We start from the raw sequence: 22569 nt of genomic DNA, 5'->3' as shown, positions 1-22569 counted from the left end.
CTGCTACTAACCTCTATTTTACTTTGTCCCTAAGAATTTGCCCATTCTAGATACCTCATGTAAGTGGGATCATACAACATTCGTCCTTTTGTGGCTGTCTTTATTTCACTTAGCATAATGTTTTCAAGGTTTCATCCATGTTAAAGCATGGATCAGAGCTTGAGACAGAGTCTCGCTCCGTCACCCATGCTGGAGTGTGATGGCGCGATCTCGGCTCACTGCAACCTCCGCCTCCCGGGTTCAAGTGATTCTCCTGCCTCAGCCTCCTGAGTAGCTGGAATTACAGGCATGTGCCACTGCGCCTAGCTAATTTTTGTATTTTTAGTAGAGATGGGCCAGGCTGGTCTTGAACTCCTGACCTCAGCTGATCCACATGCCTCGGTCTCCCAAAGTGATGGGATTACAGGTGTGAGCCACTGCACCCAGCCTATTTGATGTATTTTGTACATACTGTTTAGCCATTGAACTTTTGATGGCCAGTGAGTATGACTGGGGCCCATCCAGGCAGGGTGTGGAGCAGAGGGCCCTCCTTTATGGGCTGGACTCACTAGTGGGCTGCTTACCTGTGACTCACCTCCAAAGCTCAAGTTGATGCTAACGTGTTGATTTGCTAGAACTCTGAGCTGTGCCTGTGTCTCCTTGGGCCCTGGGAGATTTTTTTCTTTTAGCAGTATTTTATGGAGATATTGTCTAGGTAGAGTAAAATGTACAGATCCTGGTTTTCTGTTGAGTTTTGTTTTGTTTTGAGGCAGGGTCTTGCTCTGTCACCCAACCTGGAGTGCACTGGTACAATCATAGCTCACTATGGCCTCAACCTCCCAGGCTGAAGCAATCTTCCTGCCTCAGTCTCCCTGTAGCTGGGACTACAGGCATGCACCACCATGCCCCACTAATTTTTTTGATTTTTAGTAGAGATGATGTCTCATTATGCTGCCCAGGCTGGTCTCGAACTCCTGGGCTCAAGCAATTCTCCTGCCTCAGTCTCCCAAAGTGCTGAATTACAGGTGTCAGCCGCTGCACCCAGCCTCAGCCTGTTGTTAATGGATGTAAACACCTGTGTGACCACCACCCAGAACCAGATCCAGAACATTTCCAGCCTCTCGAAGACTCCTTCGTGCCCCTCCCAGTCAGAGACCCCCAAGGGTAATGCCATTCTGGCCTGTTGTTCAACTTGACTTGAATGGAATTTTCACAGCATGTGTCTGTTTGGATCTGGCTTCTTCTGCTCAGTTGCGAGGCCCATTGATGTTTCCTGTGGCCTAGCTCCTTTTTATTGCTGAGGGCCACTCAGTTGTATGAAAACCACAATTCGTTCTCCCTTCTCCTTTGGTGAACATTTGCACTGTTTCCAGCCTGGGACAATGATGAGTAAAGCTGTTAAAAACAGGCACATATGTTTTCCTTTCTCTTGGGTAGTTTTTTAGAAGTAGAAAAGCCAGCCAATAGAAGTAGATATTTGACTGTATTACAACTCACCAAGCAGTTTTTCTTATTTTTTTTAATTTTTAAATTTTTTTTAGCCAGAGTCTTGCTCTATTGCCCAGGCTGGAGTGCAGTGTCGTGTACTCTCATGGACACACATGGATCCAGATGCCACAGCAGCCTTAGCTGGCCAACCTTAAAACAACACATTTGTTCTTATAGTGTTGGAGGTCAGAAGGCTAAAATCAAAGTGTCATGGAAGGTGGCCAGCAGGACCGTGGAGCCTCTGAGGCAGTGGGGCACTTTGGCTAAGAGCCACATACTGGCTCTGGCTGGCAGGCAGTCTTGGCCAGCCAGGCTGAGCTCCCCACTGTTGGGGCAAGCCTGGGTGTCCTCTGGTGATGCTGAGTCCAGAACAAGGCTGCCCACATTCTGGTCCGCAGGGCTCAGCTCTGCTTTCTAGACTTCCAAATAGGAAGAAGAGGGAAAGTTCCCAGTCTCTGGGCACAACCAAGAACAGAGAGCAAGTTCTGACTCAGCAGAGGGATTGATTCATTCCATGCAAAGAGCTGCACTGCCAAGGCTGACACGAGCCAGGGACTCAGCACACGGCATCGCACCCAGTCCTCTCCAGAACTCTGCCACGTAGTGTTACCGTCCTGCCGTTCAGAGGAGGGAAGTGGGGCACAGGCAGGTCAAGCAACTTGGCCAATGTCTGAATTGCTAGTGTACGGAGCTGGGAGGGGAGCCCATGGGGCCATAAATCCAGTGCAAAAATCCATCCTCCTGCACCCTTCGGAGCAAAAGTGAGTCCAGTTGTTTTCCTGGGTTTCCTGGACACACAGATCTGAATTTCACAGCAGCCTTGGCTGGCCAATCTTAAAACAACAAATTTATACTCTTAATGATTCTGGAGGTCAGATGTTAAAAGGTCAATGTGTCAGCAAGTTTGTTTCCTTCTGGAGGCTCCAGGGGAGAATCTGTTTCCTTTCCTTTTGCAGCTTCTAGAAGCTACATGCATGCCTTGGCTTATGGGCCCTCCTGCCATCTTTAAAACTGTCAGCTTTGTCCAGGCACATTGGCTCATGCCTGTAATCCAAGCACTTTGGGAAGCCAAGACAGGAGGATCTCTTTAGTTCAGGAGTTGGAGACCAGTCTGGGCAAGAAAGTGAGACCGTGTCTCTACAAAAAAATAGAAAAAAATTAGACGAGCATAGTGGTGCATGCCTGTAGTCCCAGCTACTTGGGAGGCTGAGGTGGGGGGAATCACGTGAGCCTGGGGAAGTGGAGGCTGCAGAGAGCTGAGATCACACCACTGCACTCCAGCTTGGGTGACAGAGTGAGATCCTGTCTCAAAAAAAAAACACAAAACAAACAAACAAAAAACCAAAACCAGCTTCTTCTTGCTTCTGTTGTCACATCTGCAGGACTCATTCTCCCGCCTCCCTTTTATAGGATCCTTGTGATCACATTGGGACCACCTGTATAATCCAGGACAATCTCCCCATGCCAAAATTATTGATTTAATCACATCTACAAAGTCCCTTCTACAACATATTCACAGTTTCTGGGGATTTGAATGTGGGTGTTTCTGGGGGGTGGACCACTGATAACCAGTGTTATAAGTTTCTTGAAAATCCTTCCAGAGATATTTTATCTATAAATAAATAAATGCAAGTCCATAGCCTCCCCCCACCCACTTTTTATACAAGTGGCATCATTCCATATCAGTGCTCAGTTCCATCTTCCTCTTTTTCTTTTCTTTTTAAGGCTACACAGAACCTATTATATGGAAATACCCTAATTTATTTCACTTTTTTCCTGTTGGAAGACTTTTAAGCTCTTTCCAACGCTTTGCTTTATAATCTTTTGTATTATAATGCTGCAACCTATATAATCCTATAACCTTGTTTGTAGGATAACTTTCTATTTAAAATCTCATTTTTCAGGCCAGGCGTGGTGGTTCATACCTGAAATCCTAGCCCTTTGGGAGGCTGAGACAGAAGGATCACTTCAGCCCAGCTGTTCATGACCAACTCTGGCAACATATCAAGAACCTGTCTTTTCAAAAAACTTAAAAATTAGTGGGGCATGGTGGCATGTACCTATTTGGTCCCAGCTATTCGGGAGGCTGACGTGGGAGGATCACTTGAGCCCAGGAGGTGGTGGCTGCAATGAACCAGGATCACACCCCTCACTGCACTGCAGCCTGGGCAACAGAGTGAGAACCAATCTCAAACTAAAATAAAATAATCTTGTTTTTCAGAATTTGAGGGTGCCATTTAAGACATTTTGACACATCACAGAACTTTTTTGGGGAACTTGTTGCCTTGGAGATTAGCCTGTCCTGTCCCGCCCCCATGATCTGTACTTCCTCTTTCTCCCTCCTGGCTTCCTTAATTAAGCCTTGTGTGTACTTGCGAGCCCATGTCCATCACTCTCTGCCTTCAATTCTCTGTGCTGTGGTGTGAATACGCTTGAGTGGAGGCCGCATGCTTTCCAGGAGGGTGTGTATTTTCAGTGTTGTCTCTCATGATAGTATGAAAGTCTCTGGAGGGAATCACAGGCCTCCACAAACAGGCAAGCGGAAAAATGTTCCACAGACATGTTTCAGGTACAACAGGCTTCCCAATCCTAGGTCGTGCTGGTCCATAACTGGATCAGGCTGACTCTCCCTCCCCGACACCGCTGGTGTAGACAGGGACAAGAAAGAGAAGTCAGAGACACAAAGAAGCTGTGATTTGCTTGAGGTCACTAAAGTACTTAATGGCAGAGTTCAGACCTGACCTGAGGGGCAACAAAAGACACCCCCCTCAAATCCATGGGGAGCAGAGTCTATCTGAATCAGATCCCAGATTTTCTGGGGCTTTCACGATGCCAGGTGTGTACACTGAGCTAGGATGGGTTTCCCAGGGTTCTTTGTGGTCACACAACTCAACAATACAGACCAGAAAGCAGTGGCAAGTAGGCTGAATTTGGCTGGTGGGTGTTTTCTGTTTGGTCTGCACAGTGTTTAACTTGTTATTATAGGAAATTCAAACATGCAGAGAGAATTGTACCATCAACAACACACACCCATCACTCTGCTCCAACAATGATCAATTCAGGCCTATCTTGCTTCATCCTATACCCTCCCTCGCTTGCTTCCCTTCCCACCCTCAGATATGTGGAAGCAAATCCAGAGATACCATTCCATTGCAAATATTTCATTTTGTATCTCTATAATATGGGAATTTGGGGAATTTCATTTGAGACAGGATCTCACTTGGTTGCCCAGGCTGGAGTGCAGTGGCATGATTGTGGCCTCAACCTCCCAGGCTCAAGTGATCCTCCCACCTCAGCCTCCCAAATAGCTGGGATTAAAGGTGTGTGCCACATCTGGCTAATTTTTTTATTTTTTGTAGAGATGGGGGTCCCACTATGTTGCCCAGGCTGGCTGGCCTCAAACTCCTGGTCTCAAGTGATTGTTTTGCCTCGGCCTCCCAATGTCCTGCAATTATATATGTGAGCCACTGTGCCCAGCCAGGAACTTTAACATAATCCTTTTTGACAAAAATTTTCCTCTAAGAAATTAGAAAATTTTACAGAAAAATAAAAATCCAGACTTCTGTCTTCTCTTAAAAATTTGGAAGCTCTGCCAATACTGGGCCCAGATGGCAATCACTGCTTAGCACTGAGTAGATGTTGACTTTTCAGATGAGGGGTGTGATGTCTACTTTGCCACAGTCCCCACCACTCCCCGACCTGGCCATCTCACCCATACACATCACCTGCCTGGCTCCTTTAGGCATTTAATTTGTGTAGGAAATTGACCTAAAGGAGATATTAGAGAAGACATTAAAAACTTGAAGAATGTGAAAATCAGCCAGGAGATAGAACTGTGCTTTAATGAGAGTTATAGAACCACACTGGATATGAGGCATTTTGGGAATAAACTTTGAAAATTGGAAGTACCAGTTTGTGAATTTTGCTCAGAGAGATCAAGGTGGGGGGTGGGTGACAGTGGTGAAGCATCTCCTATGTGCCAGTCTCTTTTACCACAGGCTGTTTCTCACAAAATCATGAATCATATGCAGTAGGAGAAACACCTTCGTATTTTACGGATGAGAAAACTGAGGCACAGAGAGGTGAAGTAGGCTTCCCGAGGTCACTCAGGTCATGAGCAGCAGAGCTAGGATTCAGACCTGGAGTTGGCCTGACTCTAAAACGATGCATGCCTCACCACGGCCCATTGCTCCTTTAAAGAGCCCCGGAAGAGAGAATTTGACAAAGTGGTTGCCCGTGGGGCCTGGGATGGGTGGGGAAACTACGCTAGGCCTCGGGGCTGCTGAGGGCCTGAGGGAAGGAATGGGGAGCCCGGGCACAGAAATAGAGGAGGGGGCTGCCCCACGGCTACAGAAGGCATCTGGGAAGACACTCTGCTGAAGGTGGCCAGGAGGGCAAAGGTCACAGTGGCCATTGTTATATGGTGGTGGTGGGGAGAGGGGGATGGCTTCTTCTTAACCTTCTCGGGTGAGTCGAAGGTTTACCCTCCAGACCCTTGATGGGTCCCTTATGTCCCTTGGGCGTCCTGAGTCCCCAGCCAGGGCCCTGGGCGCTTTGCTGGGAGCTTGACATAAGGTCCAGCAGCCCCCATTGCTACCTAATTCCTTAGCAGCCCAGGGTGTCTGCCTGCTACTTCCCTGCCTGGAAGGAAGGCCTTCTGCCTGGTGCGTTCCTGCTGCAGCCTCCACTGTCTCTCAGACTCTCACACAAGCTCAGTTCCCTGTCGCGTCCTCTCAGGGCCAGGCTTCTCCTTATCACAAGCTTAGACTGTCTGAGTAACTAATTGGATTTGTGTTTGCCTCCACACAGGACCCTAAGACCCGTGGAGCTGCGACTCCCTCTGTACTGGTCACAGCCGCACCCTATCCCCTTGCATGGCGCTGTCAAACCCAGGCCGGCCACTGACTAGCGCTGGAGGGGAGCAAACGGGAGGCCGGCCACCTGACTGATGGTCCCACACCTTCTCCCTGCAGGCCGTCCCCCTTTCTGGGACTATTCAAGGAGGTCTCCAGGACGGACTTCAGATCACTGTCAATGGGACCGTTCTCAGCTCCAGTGGAACCAGGTGTGTGTGTATATGGATGGAAACGTTTCACTCCAGCCTCGTCCCTTAGTAAACCACTGTGCCTGTGAGCCTGGGTTAGTTCAAACAGCAACATCCAAGCTCACGTGCCTGGCTCAGGGGAGGCCCAATGCGTCCCTAACCCATGCCACAGGGCAGCACTCCACAGGCACAACCTGCACCCAGGGGTGCCATTAACCTGGACTCCAGGATGAATGGGGCCCTGGGAGCTGACAGTCTAAGGAGGGCGTGGGATGGTCAGAGTTGGATGATTATGTTCTGGGTTGAACCTTGCACACTGTGACTAAGAGTTGCAAAAATCAAACTTCCTCCATTTCCCGTAACTGCTCTCATCCACTCTGAAGCTCTCCTTCTGCTGATGTGAAAATATTGAAAATTGACATTCAAAGTAATTTGGTCTCTTTCAGTTTCAAGGCCTTTTCTGGAAACTACTAAGTCAATTCAACATACTAACATTGTATCAGGGCTGTTTCCCACCCCCTCCTCCCTCCCAAGGTGGGCTGTCTGCGAACAGAGAGGAGCTTACATAGCTTCTCAGTGGCTGGGAGGGCTCTAGACCCTCACGCAGGCCTGGCTGACCCCTGCCGAGGCACCCTGATTGGGTGACACAGAGGTGTGCAGCTCTCTCCTGGTTGGGTGGGAGACCACAGGGTGGCTTGCTGAAGTCTGCGGGGCCCACAGAAGAGCCTCTGGACTCATGGTTCTCCCACAGAAGCCTCTCTGCCTCAGTCCCAGGGGTCCTCTCCTTAAGACCTTCTGGGCCTTGCAGATCCCAACTCAACATCAGTTCGGCCACTAGATTCTTGCTGACCTCCGCCAGGAGATGCCAAGGGCAGGGAGGCCCTGATCCCCCTGAACCCTCCAACCAGGGGAATCAGGACCACACCCCTGATCTTCCTCCCCTTCCTCTCTTCCTCTCCCTCGGCCTCCCCTACCTCCCAGCACCAGGAGGGCTTCCGACTCCCATCCTGTCGAATAGAGACAGATCCTACCTCAGAGGGCCCTCTCCTCTCGGGAGCTTTCTGTCTCTCCCTTCCTTGGGGCAGGAATTTCCAAAGGACTACAGGGATGAAGCTGAAGGACTCCAAAGGAAAAAATACATTCAGAGGTATTTCAAATGTAATCATCTCCATTTATTCATTTATTCATTTAATTAATTATTTTTTTTCTTTTGAGACAGGGACTTTTTTCTTTGACCCAGGCTGGAGTGCAGTGGTACGATCATAGCTCACTGCAGCCTCCAATTCCTGGGCTTGAGCAATCCTCCCATCTCAGCCTCTGGAGCAGTTGGGACTACATGAGTGCACTATGATGCCCAGCTAATTAATTTTTTTTTTAAGTAGAGATGAGATCTCGCTGTTGCTCAGGCTGGTCTTCCACTCCTGGGCTCAAGTGACCCACCTGCCTTGGCGTCCCAAGGTGCTGTGATTACAGGCGTGAGCCACTGCGCCCGGCCCCAATTTCACATGCTCTTTACATTTGTTCTCTTCTTTCCCACTTAATCAGGCTTGTGCTAGCCTCCAACAAGTGTCCACTGGCATGGAAGGCTCTCTCTTCTAGGTGTGCTTAACAACTTCCATCTTTGGTAACAATTGGTAATCACTTTCCAAGACCTATGCTTCTTGTTTGCTAATATCAGCACTTTTCCTTAAGCATTTTCTACTTATTTTTAGAAAATCATACTGTAAAGGCAAAATCCAATAATTGCACAAAAACACATTAGATCCAAATTAGAGAAACAAAAAGATGCCAACCAAGCAGTCTCTGCGACGCAAGTTGTATGCAAGATCCCAGACAAATGCAAGGCAGAGGCACCGAAGCCCTCCTGTGCCTGTCACTGGCAATAACCCATGCCACAGAAGACTATTTGCTTTCCCTGGGCCTAGGTTTGCTGTGCACTTTCAGACCAGCTTCAGTGGAAATGGCATTGCCTTCCACTTCAACCTTCTGTTTGAAGAGGGAGGGTACATGGTGTACAACACGAAGCAGAAAGGAAGATGGGGGCCTGAGGAAAGGAAGATGCACATTCCCTCCAGCAGGGGATGCCCTTTGACCTCTGCTTCCTGCTACAGAGCTCAGATTTCAAGGTGAGCAGGAAACCCCTCCCCACCTGTCACCCCCGGGTCCCCCAGCTCTATCAGGCGAATGGGCTTTAAGTAATCACCTTGATTGACATTCAGCCAGAGTGATGCTACTATACAGATAACACAATCATTTCCTTGTAAGGTGTTACTCATGGCTGCCTAGTCACCTTATGCACCTTTATCTGAATCTACAGGTGCACCTGCTGCTTCTTTTACTCTGAAAATAAGAACTAGAGGAGTCATCACGTTGCTGTTTGGTGGTGTGTGTCTTTGAATTCCAAGCTCATGCCATTCCTCTGCTATCACTATACCTCCTCTCCAGGTGCCTGGTAACATTTATTATTCAGCGACATTGTTCCAGCCTTCATCCAGGGTCTATTAAGGGTATAGTTTTGTAAGCAAATTGCAAATTACCTTTGCAAGAAGAGTAGGTCTCTGGGCTTGAGAAGCCTGTGGGTAAGTCAGTCCGAGTATGCTTATCTGAGATAAGGATGTCCCCATCCACTCAGTATGCAACCTGAGGTCACCTCTCCTCTGCTCCCCATGAGCATTTTATGCATATATAAATAATACCCCTGCAGCCATAAAAAGGAACGAGATCATGTCCTTTGCAGGAACATGGATGGAACTGGAAGCCTTTATCCTCAACAAACACAGGAGCAGAAAACAAAACACCGCATGTTCTCACTTATAAGTAGGAGCTGAACGATGAGAACACATGGACACAAGGGGGGAGACAACACACCCTTGGGCCTGGTGGGGGAGGGAGAGCATCACGAAGATTAGCTAATGGATGCTGGGCTTGATACCAAGGTGATGGGTTGATCTCTGCAGCAAACCACCATGGCACCCGTTTACCTCCTTAACAAACCTGCACATCCTGTACTCATACCATGGAACTTAAAATCAAAGTTGAAGGGGATAGGCACGGTGGGTCATGCCTATAATCCCAGCACTTTGGGAGGCTGAGGAGGGCAAATCACTTCAGGTCAGGAGTTCAAGACCAGCCTGGCCAACATGGTGAAACCCCATCTCTACTAAAAATACAAAAATTAGCTGAGTGTGGTGGTGGGCACCTGTAATCCCAGCTACTCAGGAGGCTGAGGCATAAGAATCACTTGAACCACTGCACTCCAGCCTGGGCGACAGACTGACATTCCATCTCAAAAAAAAATTGTTCAAGGAAAAATAAATAATAAATAAATGAAACCCCAGGTGAGCTAAGACTAGAAAGACAAACCTACTGCAGGAAACAACCAGAAGAACGAAAAGTCCAACTGGAGCCCAGTAGAGACTCGGGTTGATGCACTTCGGGTCACACACACGTTCCTGTAACTGGCCCCACACTGAAGACCAGACTCAGGTCTTCATTTTCTAGAAAGAGGGTCCAGGAGCTCAGGGGTGGTCCCCATCCCAGCCTGGGATGCCTCCCCCAGAACACGTGCTCTCCTCTGGCAGGTGATGGTGAACGGGAGCCTCTTCGTGCAGTACTTCCACCGTGTGCCCTTCCACCGGGTGGACACCATCTCCGTCAATGGCTCTGTGCAGCTGTCCTACATCAGCTTCCAGGTCAGACTGTCCACCTGGCACCGGCCCCGGGGCTGGGATGCAGGGCCCAGCGTAGCTGTGCCTAGTCCCTGCTGGGTGGACCCAAGCCAATCTCCTACCCAGGTCACTCTGGGGACAACCTCTGCTTCCCTGTCCCAGTACCTGCCCTCCCCTTCTCCTCTGTCACTCTGCCCCTCCTTCTGTGTTACTGTCCCTGTCCTTGGTCTGCCTTGGTCTCCCAGACTCCTCAGCTGCCCCTTTCTCCTCACCCCTTGATTTCCACCCTGGTTAGGAGGCCATATTGTTCTAGAAAGAACACAGGCTAAGGAACCAAACTGAATCCAGTTCAAATTCCCAGCTCTGCCATTCGTCATCTGTGGGATCTTAGACAAGCAACTTCACCTCTCTCAGCCTTGGTTTCTTCATCTGTAGAATGGTCATTGCCTGCCCCCCATGGGTGGTTGTGTGGTTCAGTGAGGAGACAGATATCAGAGGTCACACAGTGGCCCCCCTGGGCCCACACCAGGGTCTGTTTGACCTCTGTGTTTTAACAACTTTGAATGTGTTGCCAACATCTAAAAGGTCAGGAGAGCCAGGTATGGTGGTGGAGGTCTGCAGTCCTGGCTACTCAAGAGGCTGAGGCGGGAGAATTGCTTGAGCCCAGGAATTAGAGTTCTGTCTGGGCAACATAGCAAGACCCTGTCTCCAAAAAACTTTGTTTAAATAATAAAATAAAATAAATAAAACTAAAGAAGGTCAGGAGATACCAATACCACGTGAAAAATGGGAAGATTAGGGTGTGCTGGGCCCACATTCCCACAGGGCACCAGCAGCTGGGTGGGAGCTGCTGTTACCCTTTTGGCATTTGAGGCTGCTCCCTGAGATCAGCGAAGCACACAGTAAGCCCTCAGCAAATCTGGGCTTCTCACCCTTTGGTCCTCATCTCTCATTCCCTCTTTCCCTGACTCCCTCCCCTGTGGGTGAATGGGGAGGGAAGAGCTGGAGGGAGACTGCACCCCTGCTGTGCTGCTCACCTGAGCCTGGCCCTTTCCCCTCCCACCTCGGCGTGGCCCTAACCCCCTTGCCACATCCCCCTGCCTGCCTGGTCTCTCCCTCTTGCCCCTGCCTCTGCCTTTCGGCTTCTCCTTGGCTCTATTAATGCTTCTCCTCACTGCCCGGTGCCTTTTGTTTTAACAGAACCCCCGCACAGTCCCCGTTCAGCCTGCCTTCTCCACGGTGCCATTCTCCCAGCCTGTCTGTTTCCCGCCCAGGCCCAGGGGGCGCAGACAAAAAGTGAGTTCAACACAGAGGCCCTGGGTGGCCGAGCAGACAGTAGGAAGGACCGAGGGTCTGAGAGGCTGGCCCCAGCCAGCAGGCCACTCAGGGCCTACAGGCCCCGTCTTGCCCACTCAAGAGTTCCCTGTCTGTCTGCCGGGCACCCAGAGCTGGGGACCTGGGGGTCTCCCTGAATTCTTCATTCCCCCTTCTTTACGTCTGTCCAAGGCACCAAGGGGCCCGAAGCCACCGACATGGCCCAGGCCTCCGGGATTCCTCACCATGACGACAGGGGTCCAGTTTCCCCACCCCCCACACCCAACCACTGTCACAGTGGTTCTTATAAGCACTTAAGTTCTTATAAGTGCTTCTTATAAGCAAATCTGATCACACCCTCTCCCTGCTTAAAAATCTTAACAGCCCCCAGCCCTTCAAATAAAGCCCAAATTCCCCAGCAGGGCATACAAATTCCTCCCAGTCTGACCCCAATCCACCTCCCTGCCTCACCCCCAAACCACGAAGCTCACGCAGCCTCTGCAGCTCACTCAAGGCCCTCTCGGGCCACCATGTTTTTGCATATGCTGTCCCTGGTCCCGGAAGCATCCTCTGCCAGCCTGCCCCCAGCACACGCCTAATTGCCCTTCCATGCTCTGCCTAAGTGTCGCTCCTCTGGGAGTCCTCCCCACCTGGAATATTGTTGGACGCTCCCCCATGTCCCCACGGAGTCTGTACGTATCTGTGCCATGCCAGTTCACAGCACCCCATTGTAACTGTGTTTGCGTTGTCTGTCCCCGTCACTCCACCCCCATCTCCCTATGCCCGTGAGGCTTCAGAGGGCCGGGACTGTGCCTTGTTCATTTGCACTCAGTGAATGAATGTGGAATGTGGTTCACACAGCCAGGGAGAATGGGATACCAGCCAGGGCAAGAACAGGCTACTGGGTGGGGCAGGATCCAGGACAAGGAGGCGAGCAGCCCTTCCTCTGGCCACTCAAGTAGTGGGGACTGGGAGGAGGGGCGCTTTGTCTATGCAGTCTTCTTATGGCTCATCACGGTACAGACAGGGCACCTGCCTCCTGCCACGCTGACTTCAGGACTGGTCGAGCCCCAGGGAACATTTGCAGGGCAGCCCAAATTTGGCCCTGGCCCTGGCCCTGGCCCTGGGGAGGATAGAAAGTGTGCTGGATACAGTCAGACAGAACTGGCTGCCATTTTGGATTTGATCCCTTCCACCTCGGCGAGCTTGGGCAAGTTGCTTAATCTTTCTAAGCCTCATTGCCTCACCAGGGACACAGGAGCTGAGGCTGCTTCCCTCATTGGAAAGCACTGAAACCCAGGAATCAGCCCACAGTAGGCCTTCAACAAATACCACTTCTCACCTTAGTGGTAAAATATGGCACTGGAAGTAATGCTCTTGGCTGTGGGAGCTACAGAGAGCAATGAGGTCTCTATCAAACCCAGCCTCCTCTCTCTCAAGAGGAACCAGTGGGGATACCCTACCCCCCAACCGCAAAGCCCTGTGCACCTGGGGGTAAAAATCTGGGTGCCACGGGCTCAGGAAGGCTTTCTTGGGAGCAAGAGGGAGGTGGGTGTGTCTGGGGAGGCATTTCTGAGCACAAGAGCCTCCCTGGAGTTTTGCCACCATCTCCTCCCATTCTGCGGTGCCCGCGATAACCACCATTCTGACTCTCCTCACCCCTCCAGCCTCCCGGCGTGTGGCCTGCCAACCCAGCTCCCATTGTAAGTCTCTTGCTTTCTTTTTGGATCGTCCTCATTTTGGCTTTTCCGGGCTCATGGAGGAGGCAGGGCCAGGCGTTGGGCCTCTCCCATTGGGAGTAGGGAGGGCACAGGCCAGGCCCTTGATCATCTGCCCGGCCTGGTGAGGTTGGGGGTTGGATGTGGTTGGCTGGCCGTGATGAAACAACCTGAGTTGCCACCCCGTGGGCAGCCACGGAAGACCATGCCCCACATTCACTTCTGTCACCTGCAAAGGGAGGCTAGGCTGAGAGACGTTTCCCCGAGAGGAAAGATGGGCCAGAGCCACCAGCGTCCCCATCTGTCTTCTCCAGGGTTCTAACCTTTGCCGCTCGCTCATCCCCTTGAGAGAAGAGACACCTGTGCCCACCCTCTGTGGGGTCTGTGGGGCCATTGGGCTTGTTACGCCCCCCGGAGGGTGCCTGCCATGTGGCGCCCTCTGGTGGGAGCTGGTGGTTTTCACACGTGAGAGCCTGGGTGAGACCTGGTTTCTTTCTTCCAGACCCAGACAGTCATCCACACAGTGCAGAGCGCCCCTGGACAGATGTTCTCTGTAAGTCTACAAGTTCTGGTCAGTTCACAGCTGCACAGTGTCCTCCTTCACCAAGAACTAAATTCCCTAGAGCGCTAGAGTTGGGAAGAAAGCTGTTTAGCAAGGAGGATGGGGACACTAGGAGCTGAGTGCTTGGCTCAGGTGACATGTGGCTAAAGCTGTCCTTGGGACAGCAGAGATTCTGGAAGAAGCAGGATTTATCCAGTGGTGGAAGAGGCAAGTCCCCTAGAGACCGGGAGGGAAACTGGTCCGTCTGTCACCAAGTGGGGAGTGCAGTGGCCCCAGCACCCGGATGTGAGGTTCCTGGCCCTGCATCCTGGGTCCCCAGGATGTCACTACTGATCATAGGCTTAAGCTCTTCTCCTGCTAGTGCAAATCAGGCCGGAAGCTTAGCGTTAGTGGGGCTGCCTGCAGAGGGGTTGAGGGGCAGGTGACCGTGGTGGGGTCCGGGAACACGGCAGGAAGTTCCAGGAAGGCTAACATGAAAAGGGAGGTGGATGGGGGAGTCCAAGGGCCAAAGGCTCATGAGGTCAGCCTCACAGTGGAGCCCCTCTAGAATGCATGGGTGCGCGTGGGTGAGTGCTCGCGCACACATGTGCTCTCCCATTGAATTTCCCGGTTTCTTTTCAGCAGACTCCCGCCAACCTACCTATGATGTACCCCCACCCCACCTATCTAAGTGGTTTCTCAGGGAGGGCGGAGGTTCTGTTTGTGGTGGGCAGGCTAGGGGTGAAGGGCCACTTCGGGGGTATCCACTAGCCTTGCAAAATGAAAAGCGAAGGGCTTTCAAAATGGTAAGCTGAAGGGCTTCAAAGCTTCCCAGCGAATTAGAAGACTGTGGAGAGGAGCTTTCAACCTTAAAACTGTCGTGTCAATATAAGCGCATTGCATGGCCCTCCCTTTTCACCCCACGAGACGAGTCTTTTTGTGTTTGGCCAAAGTTCCTTTCATGACACTAATCTAAGCCCATTAATATGAGGAGCACTGCAAAGTTTTCCTTTGGCTTTTATGGAACCAAGTACAGATATCGTTGGTTTCTTCTTAGCTGACAGCCCAAATTCATGGGACCTGGTACAATCTTCCCTTTTGTGTGGTGGGCTGCCCTGGCTGCCACTGGCTGACCCATGCCTCTCCTTCTGAAAGCCGACGCCTTTTGTCACCATCATTCCGGGAGGGCTGTACCAATCCAAGTCCATCATCCTGTTGGGCACTGTCCTGCCCAGTGCTCAGAGGTAAGCTAAGGGCTCCAGTTGACCTCTGGGAAGAGAGAGCCCTTCAAGGTGATTCCAGCCATTCCCCTGGCTTTGGGCAGGCTGTGGATGATGGGGAGGAAATAAGGCCCAGAACTCAGTGGACAAAGGTCCAGGTGGGCTGCCCACCCCAGGTTCCACATCAACCCGCACTCTGGGAACCACATCGCCTTCCACCTCAATCCCCGTTTTGATGAGAACGCTGTGGTCCACAACACCCAGATCAACAACTCTTGGGGGTCTGATGAGAGGGGCACAGCTGGGGAGAGGTGGGGAGTGGGCAGTGAAGATGAAGCCCCATGCTCAGTCCCCTCCCATCCCCCACGCAGCTCCACCCCAGTCTCAAGCCACCAGCTGTCCACTCCTGGTGGGAGGTGACATCCTCAGCCCCTCCCCTCTGACCTTTAACCTAACTCTCACCTTGCACCCTGCATCAACCCTTCACCCCCTCCTGGAAAGCCAGCCTGATGGCATCCCACTGGCCTCCACCAACTGACCAGAGTGTTCTCTTCAGGGGACTGGCTCCTTTCCCAGTGTCCTTAAAATAAAGAAATGAAAATGCTTGTTCCCACATTCATGTGGGTTGACCGTGGCTTCTTTAATTCATTTGGAGACATTTTGGAGTCTGTGGAATCGGGCGGGGGTGCTGCTGAGAGGAGTGGGATGGGAAAGCATGGACTCCCTTTGGGCAGGGGGTCCTGACCTCACACCTCCTCCCAGAGGGTCCCTCACAAATCCCACGAGGGTGTTGGAGAAAGCAGGCTGGGGCTCTAGCCTTTTGGGCAGGAGTCTCGGACACAGGAATGTGGTAATGGGGTACCCCAGGAAACAGTCCCATGCCTCCGAGATGGGAGAGGGGCTGGGGCAGAGCCTGTGAGGGCCACAGCAGGGTCAGAGCTGCCTCCTCAGACCTGGCGTCCCAGTGGGAGGAGGTGGCTTGGGGAGGGGGGTCAGGAGAAGCCAACCCGAAGCACCGTCTGGGTGTGTGTTCCATTGTGGGTCTCCCCGGCATTAGGGGTTAGGGCTTGCGTGGGAAAAGTGGCTCAGTGTTCATGTGTGGGGTTCTGCCAACCACTGGGCCACTGCCCAACAGCCCAGCTCCGCGTCCACGTGATGCCAACACATCCTGCTCAGCCCAGCAAGAATCCAGTTCCTCAGGCCCCATAGTAGTCCTCAGAGCAGTGGCACCAGCTGCATCCGGGAGTTTGTTGGAAACGCAGCATCCCGCGCCCCACCCGACCTGCGAGGTCAGAGTCTGTTTTCACAGGACCCCAGACGAGGTGCGCACATTAAAGCTGGAAAGCCCTGGTCCAGAGCGGACTCCTGGCCTTGTTGCTGAGATGCACGGCTGTCGTGCAGGGCATGGAGCTTTCCTGGAGCCTGAGGTTGGCACTGCCCCTTCTCCTGCCCCTGAGATGCTACTGCTAGAAGGGGAAGGTGGCGGGCAAGGGGGTGAAGTCAGCCAGGGCACCCAGGAGGCAGAGGCCAAACCTAAGCTGGGAGCCGTGTGTTGCCAGGACCCCAGTGGCCGCCGCTGAGCTCCTTTTTTGGTTCTGACCAGGAGAAGGAAACGGGGCCCACTCTCCTAAGAAGGCTTCCTTGGCCTGCTCCAAACCCAAGAGGGTCCCCAGTCCCTCAGGCGAGGATGCTGTGGCCCACACTCGCCTCGACACGCTGCCTTCCCGGGGACCACATCCGTACTGGCCAAGGCACAGTCTCGCATGAGACTGGTGGCCCCAGAGCAAAACGCTTTCTAAGACAGTGTCCAAGAAGAAGTTCAAGGCCTTCCTCGAAACACTGGCCTTATGCGAAAATCCCACCCTCACCAGACCCCGTTTCAGATACTTTGTGTGGGAGGCAGGCCTGCGCCCCCTGCCCTACCACAGGTCTTTGGACCAGCACGAAGCTCCATCTGCTGCTGTCACACCTGGCAGCCATTTCAGAGGAGCCATGGACTGCCTGGGGTGTCCCTCTGTCGGGGATCTGTCCAGGCTGTGACACCCACCAGCTCCCCACTCTGAGAAGAGCTTTCCCTACAAAACACCCACACACGCATACAGTGTGATTAAAATAAAATGCAATTCATGTAAATATCTCCATCAAGGAATCATACAGGGAAGACCCAAGTGGCCATGGGGAACAGACTGGGTGTTAGTTTTTTAAATACAGAGGCATAAATAACTGTACACAAGGCAGTTAAATACACAGTGGTGCGATAGCACCTCCTGGTGGTCACTTGAAGTGGTGCACTCAGCAGCAAGTTCCATCTTTCACCCACTTGCCAGGCCTGGCATTTAAGATTTCGTCTCCAAGGGACCAGGGAGGCCCCAGTTTGAGAGAGGAGGCTCCGATCAATCCAGGGTGCTACTTGTTAGGAGGTCAAGTAAAGGGCTTGATGGGGAGCAACGTTGAGGAAATAAGACTTGAGGCTGGGGGATATCACTTTCCTCCAGCTCCCCAGGCCCTGTGACCTCGGATAATGCAGAGCTGGCTCCATCCTTAAGTTCTGTGCCGGCAGCTTTAACCCCTCCTGTGGGCCCTCAGAGCGCTGACATCTCCAGGTTGCTGGGCTGCACCGCCACCCTGTCCTTCTTCGCCTCGTAGGGAAATACAGCACCAAAGATATCTTCGTGATAGCGCTTCTGGCTCTTTTAGGTAAAAACAGAGAGCAACGTGTCAAGTCCAGGCTGGGATGAGCCCCTGGGGTTGCCCAGCTTCCCTATCACATGGACCTTCATGAGCCATCTGTCTTCCCAACTGTTAGATTGTGCTTGAATCTGGTTTAGACAGTAACCCCGCTCAGCACCTGCTCTGGTGCAGGCCCGCTAACCATCTCCAAAGCTTTACTTAGCATACCCAATTCCTGCCCAGCACTCATCCCCCACCCAAGATACTCCAGGAAGTGTGAGCTCTGAGATAAATATGTTTGAGAGATGCTACGTCCTTTCTTTCCTTCCAGCCTTGAAGGGTCCTGATGAACAGCAGCATGCTGAAGGCTCCCAGAAGTCTTGTAGTAAAGCAACGTGTTTGCCTTGCCTTAACTAAGCATGTCCCAGGCTATTCGACCTTGGAATCTTTTTGATGCCAACTGTCTACCGACCCACTGAACACATTTGGGGAAATGCCTGTTATCTCCTCACTGTTCTTCAAACACGCCAGCTTAACTCCCACCCCCGGGGCCTTTGTACCCGCTGCCCCTCCAGAACAGCCCAGAGTGTTTACTTCAGTATCCACAGGGCTCCTCCTCACCATCTCAGGTTTATTCTCAGATGCCACCTTCCAGCTCTGCCTTCCCTGGCCACCCTATTTAAAATTACACTCCCCAGCGTTCCCTGGGCTGTTTCCTGCTGTTTTTCTCTGAAGCACTACACCTCTTTCTTGTCTGGGTTTGTCAGCCCCAGTAGAATGTAAAGAATTTTTGCCTGATTCATTTACTGCTCTATCCCTAGCACATAGTAGGTGCTCAATAAATGTTCAGTTGAAGGTATGAATGTGTCTTAGGGAGAGTATGGAAGTGACAATCACAGGGTTTGGAACCAGAGAGAGGCAGACTGAACTCTAGGCTCTCACATTTACTGCTGTGGTCCCCGTAGGCCCCCTTCCCTCTGTAAAAGGGGGTGCCTCCCTCATAAAGTCCTCGGCAGGACTGAATGAAATGTCACATGAGAATCCTTGGCAAGCAGTATGCCCAGTGTAAGCCCTTGATAAATATCACTATTATCTTCATCAATAAAATGCAAGCCCTTCCTGCTGGGGGGATGAGGGTGAGCAGACACCAGCCTGGGTGTAAATAAGAAGTGTGAGGTTCACACGAGGCTGACGGGGGGCAGCCTTGCTCTCCCCTGTGTTCACAGCCTTGCTTTGGCCACACAGATACTTTCTGAAAGGGGGGTTTGGGGAGAGGCCAGGGAGATTCTCCTGCCCCCATTCTACAGATGGAAAAATGGAACACATTCACCCGACTTCCCAAAGCTGCCAACCAGTCCAGGATGTGCAGTAGGGCCTTCTGACAGCCCACCCAGCTCAGATCTCAGCCACTGCTAAGATTCTCTTGGGGTCCAGAACCTTTCTGGGCCTGATTCCCCTGGGTCTACCTGCCACCCCTGGTCCTGGCTCCAACGGCCTGTGCCCTTGGCCGGCACCTTCAGCCCACACACCCACTACTATACCTTGAGCTGAAAGAAATAGTCCTCGACCTGCTCCTCATTCAATTTCAGCTTGGCAGCCACCAGCTGCTTCAGGGTGTGGGCCACGTCCCGGGCCATGCGCACATCCCCGCAAACATAGAGGTGGCCTGGCTCCTTGTGGAGCACACGGAGCACCTCGCTGGCCAGCTGCTGCCGCAGGATGTCCTGAACATAGAACTGAAACCAGAGGAAACAGTGGGTTCAGTCCTCAGCTGCTCAGGACAAGGCTTGCAGGCACACCTGCTGTCCTCAGGGAGGCGGGGAGAGGGGCACTAAGGGGTGAGGAGTGAGTTCCCTCCCAGCCAGGACCTTGCATGGGGCCAGGCTCAGGATGAGGTGCATGGATGCCCCTGGGGCTCGGCTGGGATTAGAGAGATAAATGCTGGACACAGTCCTGCCCTCGAGGGGCTGACCATCCAGTGGGGATCCCAGACTGTCTCTGAATTTGCCATGCTTCAAAAAGGCATCAATGAAGGCAGTCCCCCTGCCCAGGGCTCTGCCTACACCCCAGAAAAGGGAGCCTCTCAATGCAGACTACCCATTAGGTCTCTGCAGGGTATGGATCCCGGGCTCCCCAGATACAAGGTCCAGGAGTCAGTCAGGGACTCTCTGCTCCTGCTCCACACAGGATGCCCAGTGGCCCCAGCACTGGGCACAGAGCACTGGGCCCAAGAGGTGCCCTGATGGGACAAATGTGTGAAGGCCGAGAGTCTATTCTGACACCCCAGGCTCAGGGGGTAACGCGGCCCTGGGGACAGAAGAGCCCCTCTGATGGCCGTGGTGGAAGCATCGGCCGCCCACCAGCCTTGCAAGGCTTGAGCGTAGCCAGCCTGGACCACCTCTCCCCGGCCAGTCGCGTGTCCCAGGGGGCCTGCTGGGGACCTTCAGCAGGCTGGGCTCTGGGGTTAACCCGCGTGTGACCTAGGTTAGTCCTGAACCTCTCCAGGTCTGTCGCTTCTGCTGTATGAGAGGGTGTAACGCTCTTCACAGCATCACTCTGATGGTTGTGAATTACCAGCATTTTCGAGCTCAGGAGGTGAAGGCTCGGGGAGGCGAGGGGCCTGTGGGGACCCAGGGCTCACAGTGGAGCTTGTGTGTGTAATGCTTCACCTGCTTTGAGGCTGCATTTACCTTGGGCTTGCCAGGCAGGCGGGAATAGGCTGTGTGCACCGCATGCAGCACCCCCTTCTGGGCCATCTCCAGCATCTCCTCCTGGTAGATGTGGTCCTCATCTGGGCGGCGGCACCCAAACACCAAGGTCATGCGGCCTCCCCGCACTCCTGCAGGAGTCCCGGGCTGTTGTTACCATGTTGGCCACCAGAGGGCGCCAGGGCTCCAAGCCCAACTGGAATTCTCACTTCACTCCCACTAGCTATTTAATAGCATTATCCCCACTTTACAGATGAGGAAACTGAGGCCCAGGGCATTCAGATCACTCATCCATAGTCACAGAACTGAAAGTGCGGATGCAGAATTCCCTCAGCCAATCGGAGATGAAAAGCAGGGACTTTCCTGTTACCTCCACTCCCAGGAGAGGGAGCCCTGGCTGCTATGCGGGAGACAGAAAGGCGGCCATTCTAACCCGCAGAGGCCCGCACAGGGAAGCAAACTTGGGAGGCCTTCCCTCGAGAGAGGTCAGGAACCGTTTGTGGGGCTGCAGTTCTGCTCCTAGGCAGGCGCTGGCCCCCTGGTGCCCCTCCCACCTGGGAAGCCTCCAGCCTTACCCTTGTGCTGGGAGTCATGGAGCCGTTGCTGCCAGAAACTGCGGAAGGGCGCGATGCCTGTGCCAGGCCCGATGAGGATGCAAGGATGGGAGGGATCCTCGGGGAGGTGGAAGCCGCTGGCACTGAAGAGGACAGGAGAAGAGGGGGCCAGTCCTCAGACACCCCAGGCCCACGCACACACAGGATGGCTGGGGAGATGGGCCTGTGGGAGGCGGTCGTGAGGGGGTGGAGAGGACAAGAAGCCCCTGTTTGATTTCCCTCGTCCTGCAGGCTGCTTCACTTCTGTCCAGGCACCAGCACCTCCCCTAGGTCCTTCTGAAAAAGGGCCAAGCTCACTGGACTCTTGAGACCCACCTGTCATCGCTGTCCCTGCTACAGGCAGCCACACCAGTGTGACCCCAGTACCTTCTTTATGGGCCAAGGGGCTCCGAGCGTCTCCTAAACCCCAGATCCCTCCCTTTCCTCCCGGAACTCCCAGGGGTCGGCGGCACCACAGGGGACAGAGTGGAAGGGGTGCTTACTTCCGCACAAAGCAGGGCACTGGGTCTTGGGGCTTCAGGCTGTTGAGCCAAGTGCTGCAGACGCCGTGGTGCAGGGGACCCTGGCCATCTGCAACGATACCACAAAGTGACCAACTTCCCCCCACTGCCCATGCGCAAACTGTACCAGCTGCTCCGCCCACACCACGGCCTCCTTGGACGCCCCCACTCAGACACTCTCAGGACTCAATGAGCAGCTGTTTGTCCTCCTGGTTCTGAGATGCACCCTCTGTAAGCGCGGAGCTGAGGAATGTTGAAAGGGACTTAGAGAGGCTGCAAGTTGCTCCTTCTGCCCAAGCAGAAACTGAGACGGGGAGAGGAAAAGTGACTTGAAAAAGGTCACTCAGGTCGCGGTGGAATCAGGTGGACAGCTCAGCTTCCCTGACTCCTACTCCAGTGCCCCTTCCAAAGACTTTCTCCGGGAACACTCCCAGCTCACCACTGAGCTCCACTGACAGCAGCATGAAGTGGCCCCTCAGGGTGGCTACTGCTGTGTGTGCTCATGAGCATGGCCCTTGCTGGTAGCAACCCTGGGTGGTGGATGAGCTCCGCGCATTTCAGCCTGCTCTGACACCTCGCTTTCCTCCTCAGTGGGCCCTCCTGGGCTTGTAGAAACCCAGGAGTTCTCTCTGGGTTGTGTTCCCTTTACAATGGCCCAGCACTTGAAGAAGGCCTCCAACCAACTGCAGAGGTCCCCCTGGTTTTCCTCGGGATTAAATTTTGATCTCACAGGACACGTCTGCCTCTCCTCTCCTGGTCTGGGTGGCTGTTCTCTAGCAGGGCAAATAGAGTCTCTGCCAAAGTTTTAGAAACTGTGTTTTTGCTTCTTGAGGACAGAGGGCTCGGAAGTGTGGGCAGCTCCCAGCTTTGCCAACCCAGGCAATGCTCAGTTACAGAGGGCAGGGCAGGGGGCAGAGGGCAGGGGGCAGAGGCCAGTGGTGGAGCTGAGACCACCTGGACGAGATGTTGGCCTCCCGCTCTATGGCAGCGTCACCCCCCGCTTTGCTTCCCTCAGTGACCCTGACCTTTCCTTCTTGGCTTCAGCACAATGAAAATCATCTGATTATTTCTATGCCTATCTCTCCACTGCTGCCTCTAGATGCTC

General features: G+C 53.0%; 1 protein-coding gene across 2 annotated transcripts in view; it reads right to left on the bottom strand.

The window, feature by feature from the left end:
• Window positions 1–17076: 17076 nt before the first annotated feature.
• Window positions 17077–22569, bottom strand: part of NOS2 (nitric oxide synthase 2) — a 43817-nt gene continuing 38324 nt past the window's right edge. For both annotated transcript variants that reach the window (XM_054670965.2, XM_054670966.1), the window contains 5 exons: window positions 21447–21534; window positions 20926–21047; window positions 20333–20481; window positions 19184–19378; window positions 17077–17662 (listed from right to left, as the gene is read on the bottom strand). In XM_054670965.2, the coding sequence (XP_054526940.1) occupies window positions 17555–17662; window positions 19184–19378; window positions 20333–20481; window positions 20926–21047; window positions 21447–21534 (662 nt within the window). In that variant the 3' untranslated portion in view covers window positions 17077–17554. The remainder of the gene's footprint in view (window positions 17663–19183; window positions 19379–20332; window positions 20482–20925; window positions 21048–21446; window positions 21535–22569) is intronic.

Source organism: Pan troglodytes, chromosome 19 (genome assembly GCF_028858775.2).
Source record: "Pan troglodytes isolate AG18354 chromosome 19, NHGRI_mPanTro3-v2.0_pri, whole genome shotgun sequence".
In the NCBI taxonomy this organism is placed as follows: domain Eukaryota; kingdom Metazoa; phylum Chordata; class Mammalia; order Primates; family Hominidae; genus Pan; species Pan troglodytes.
This window is presented reverse-complemented; position numbering and strand designations above follow the sequence as displayed.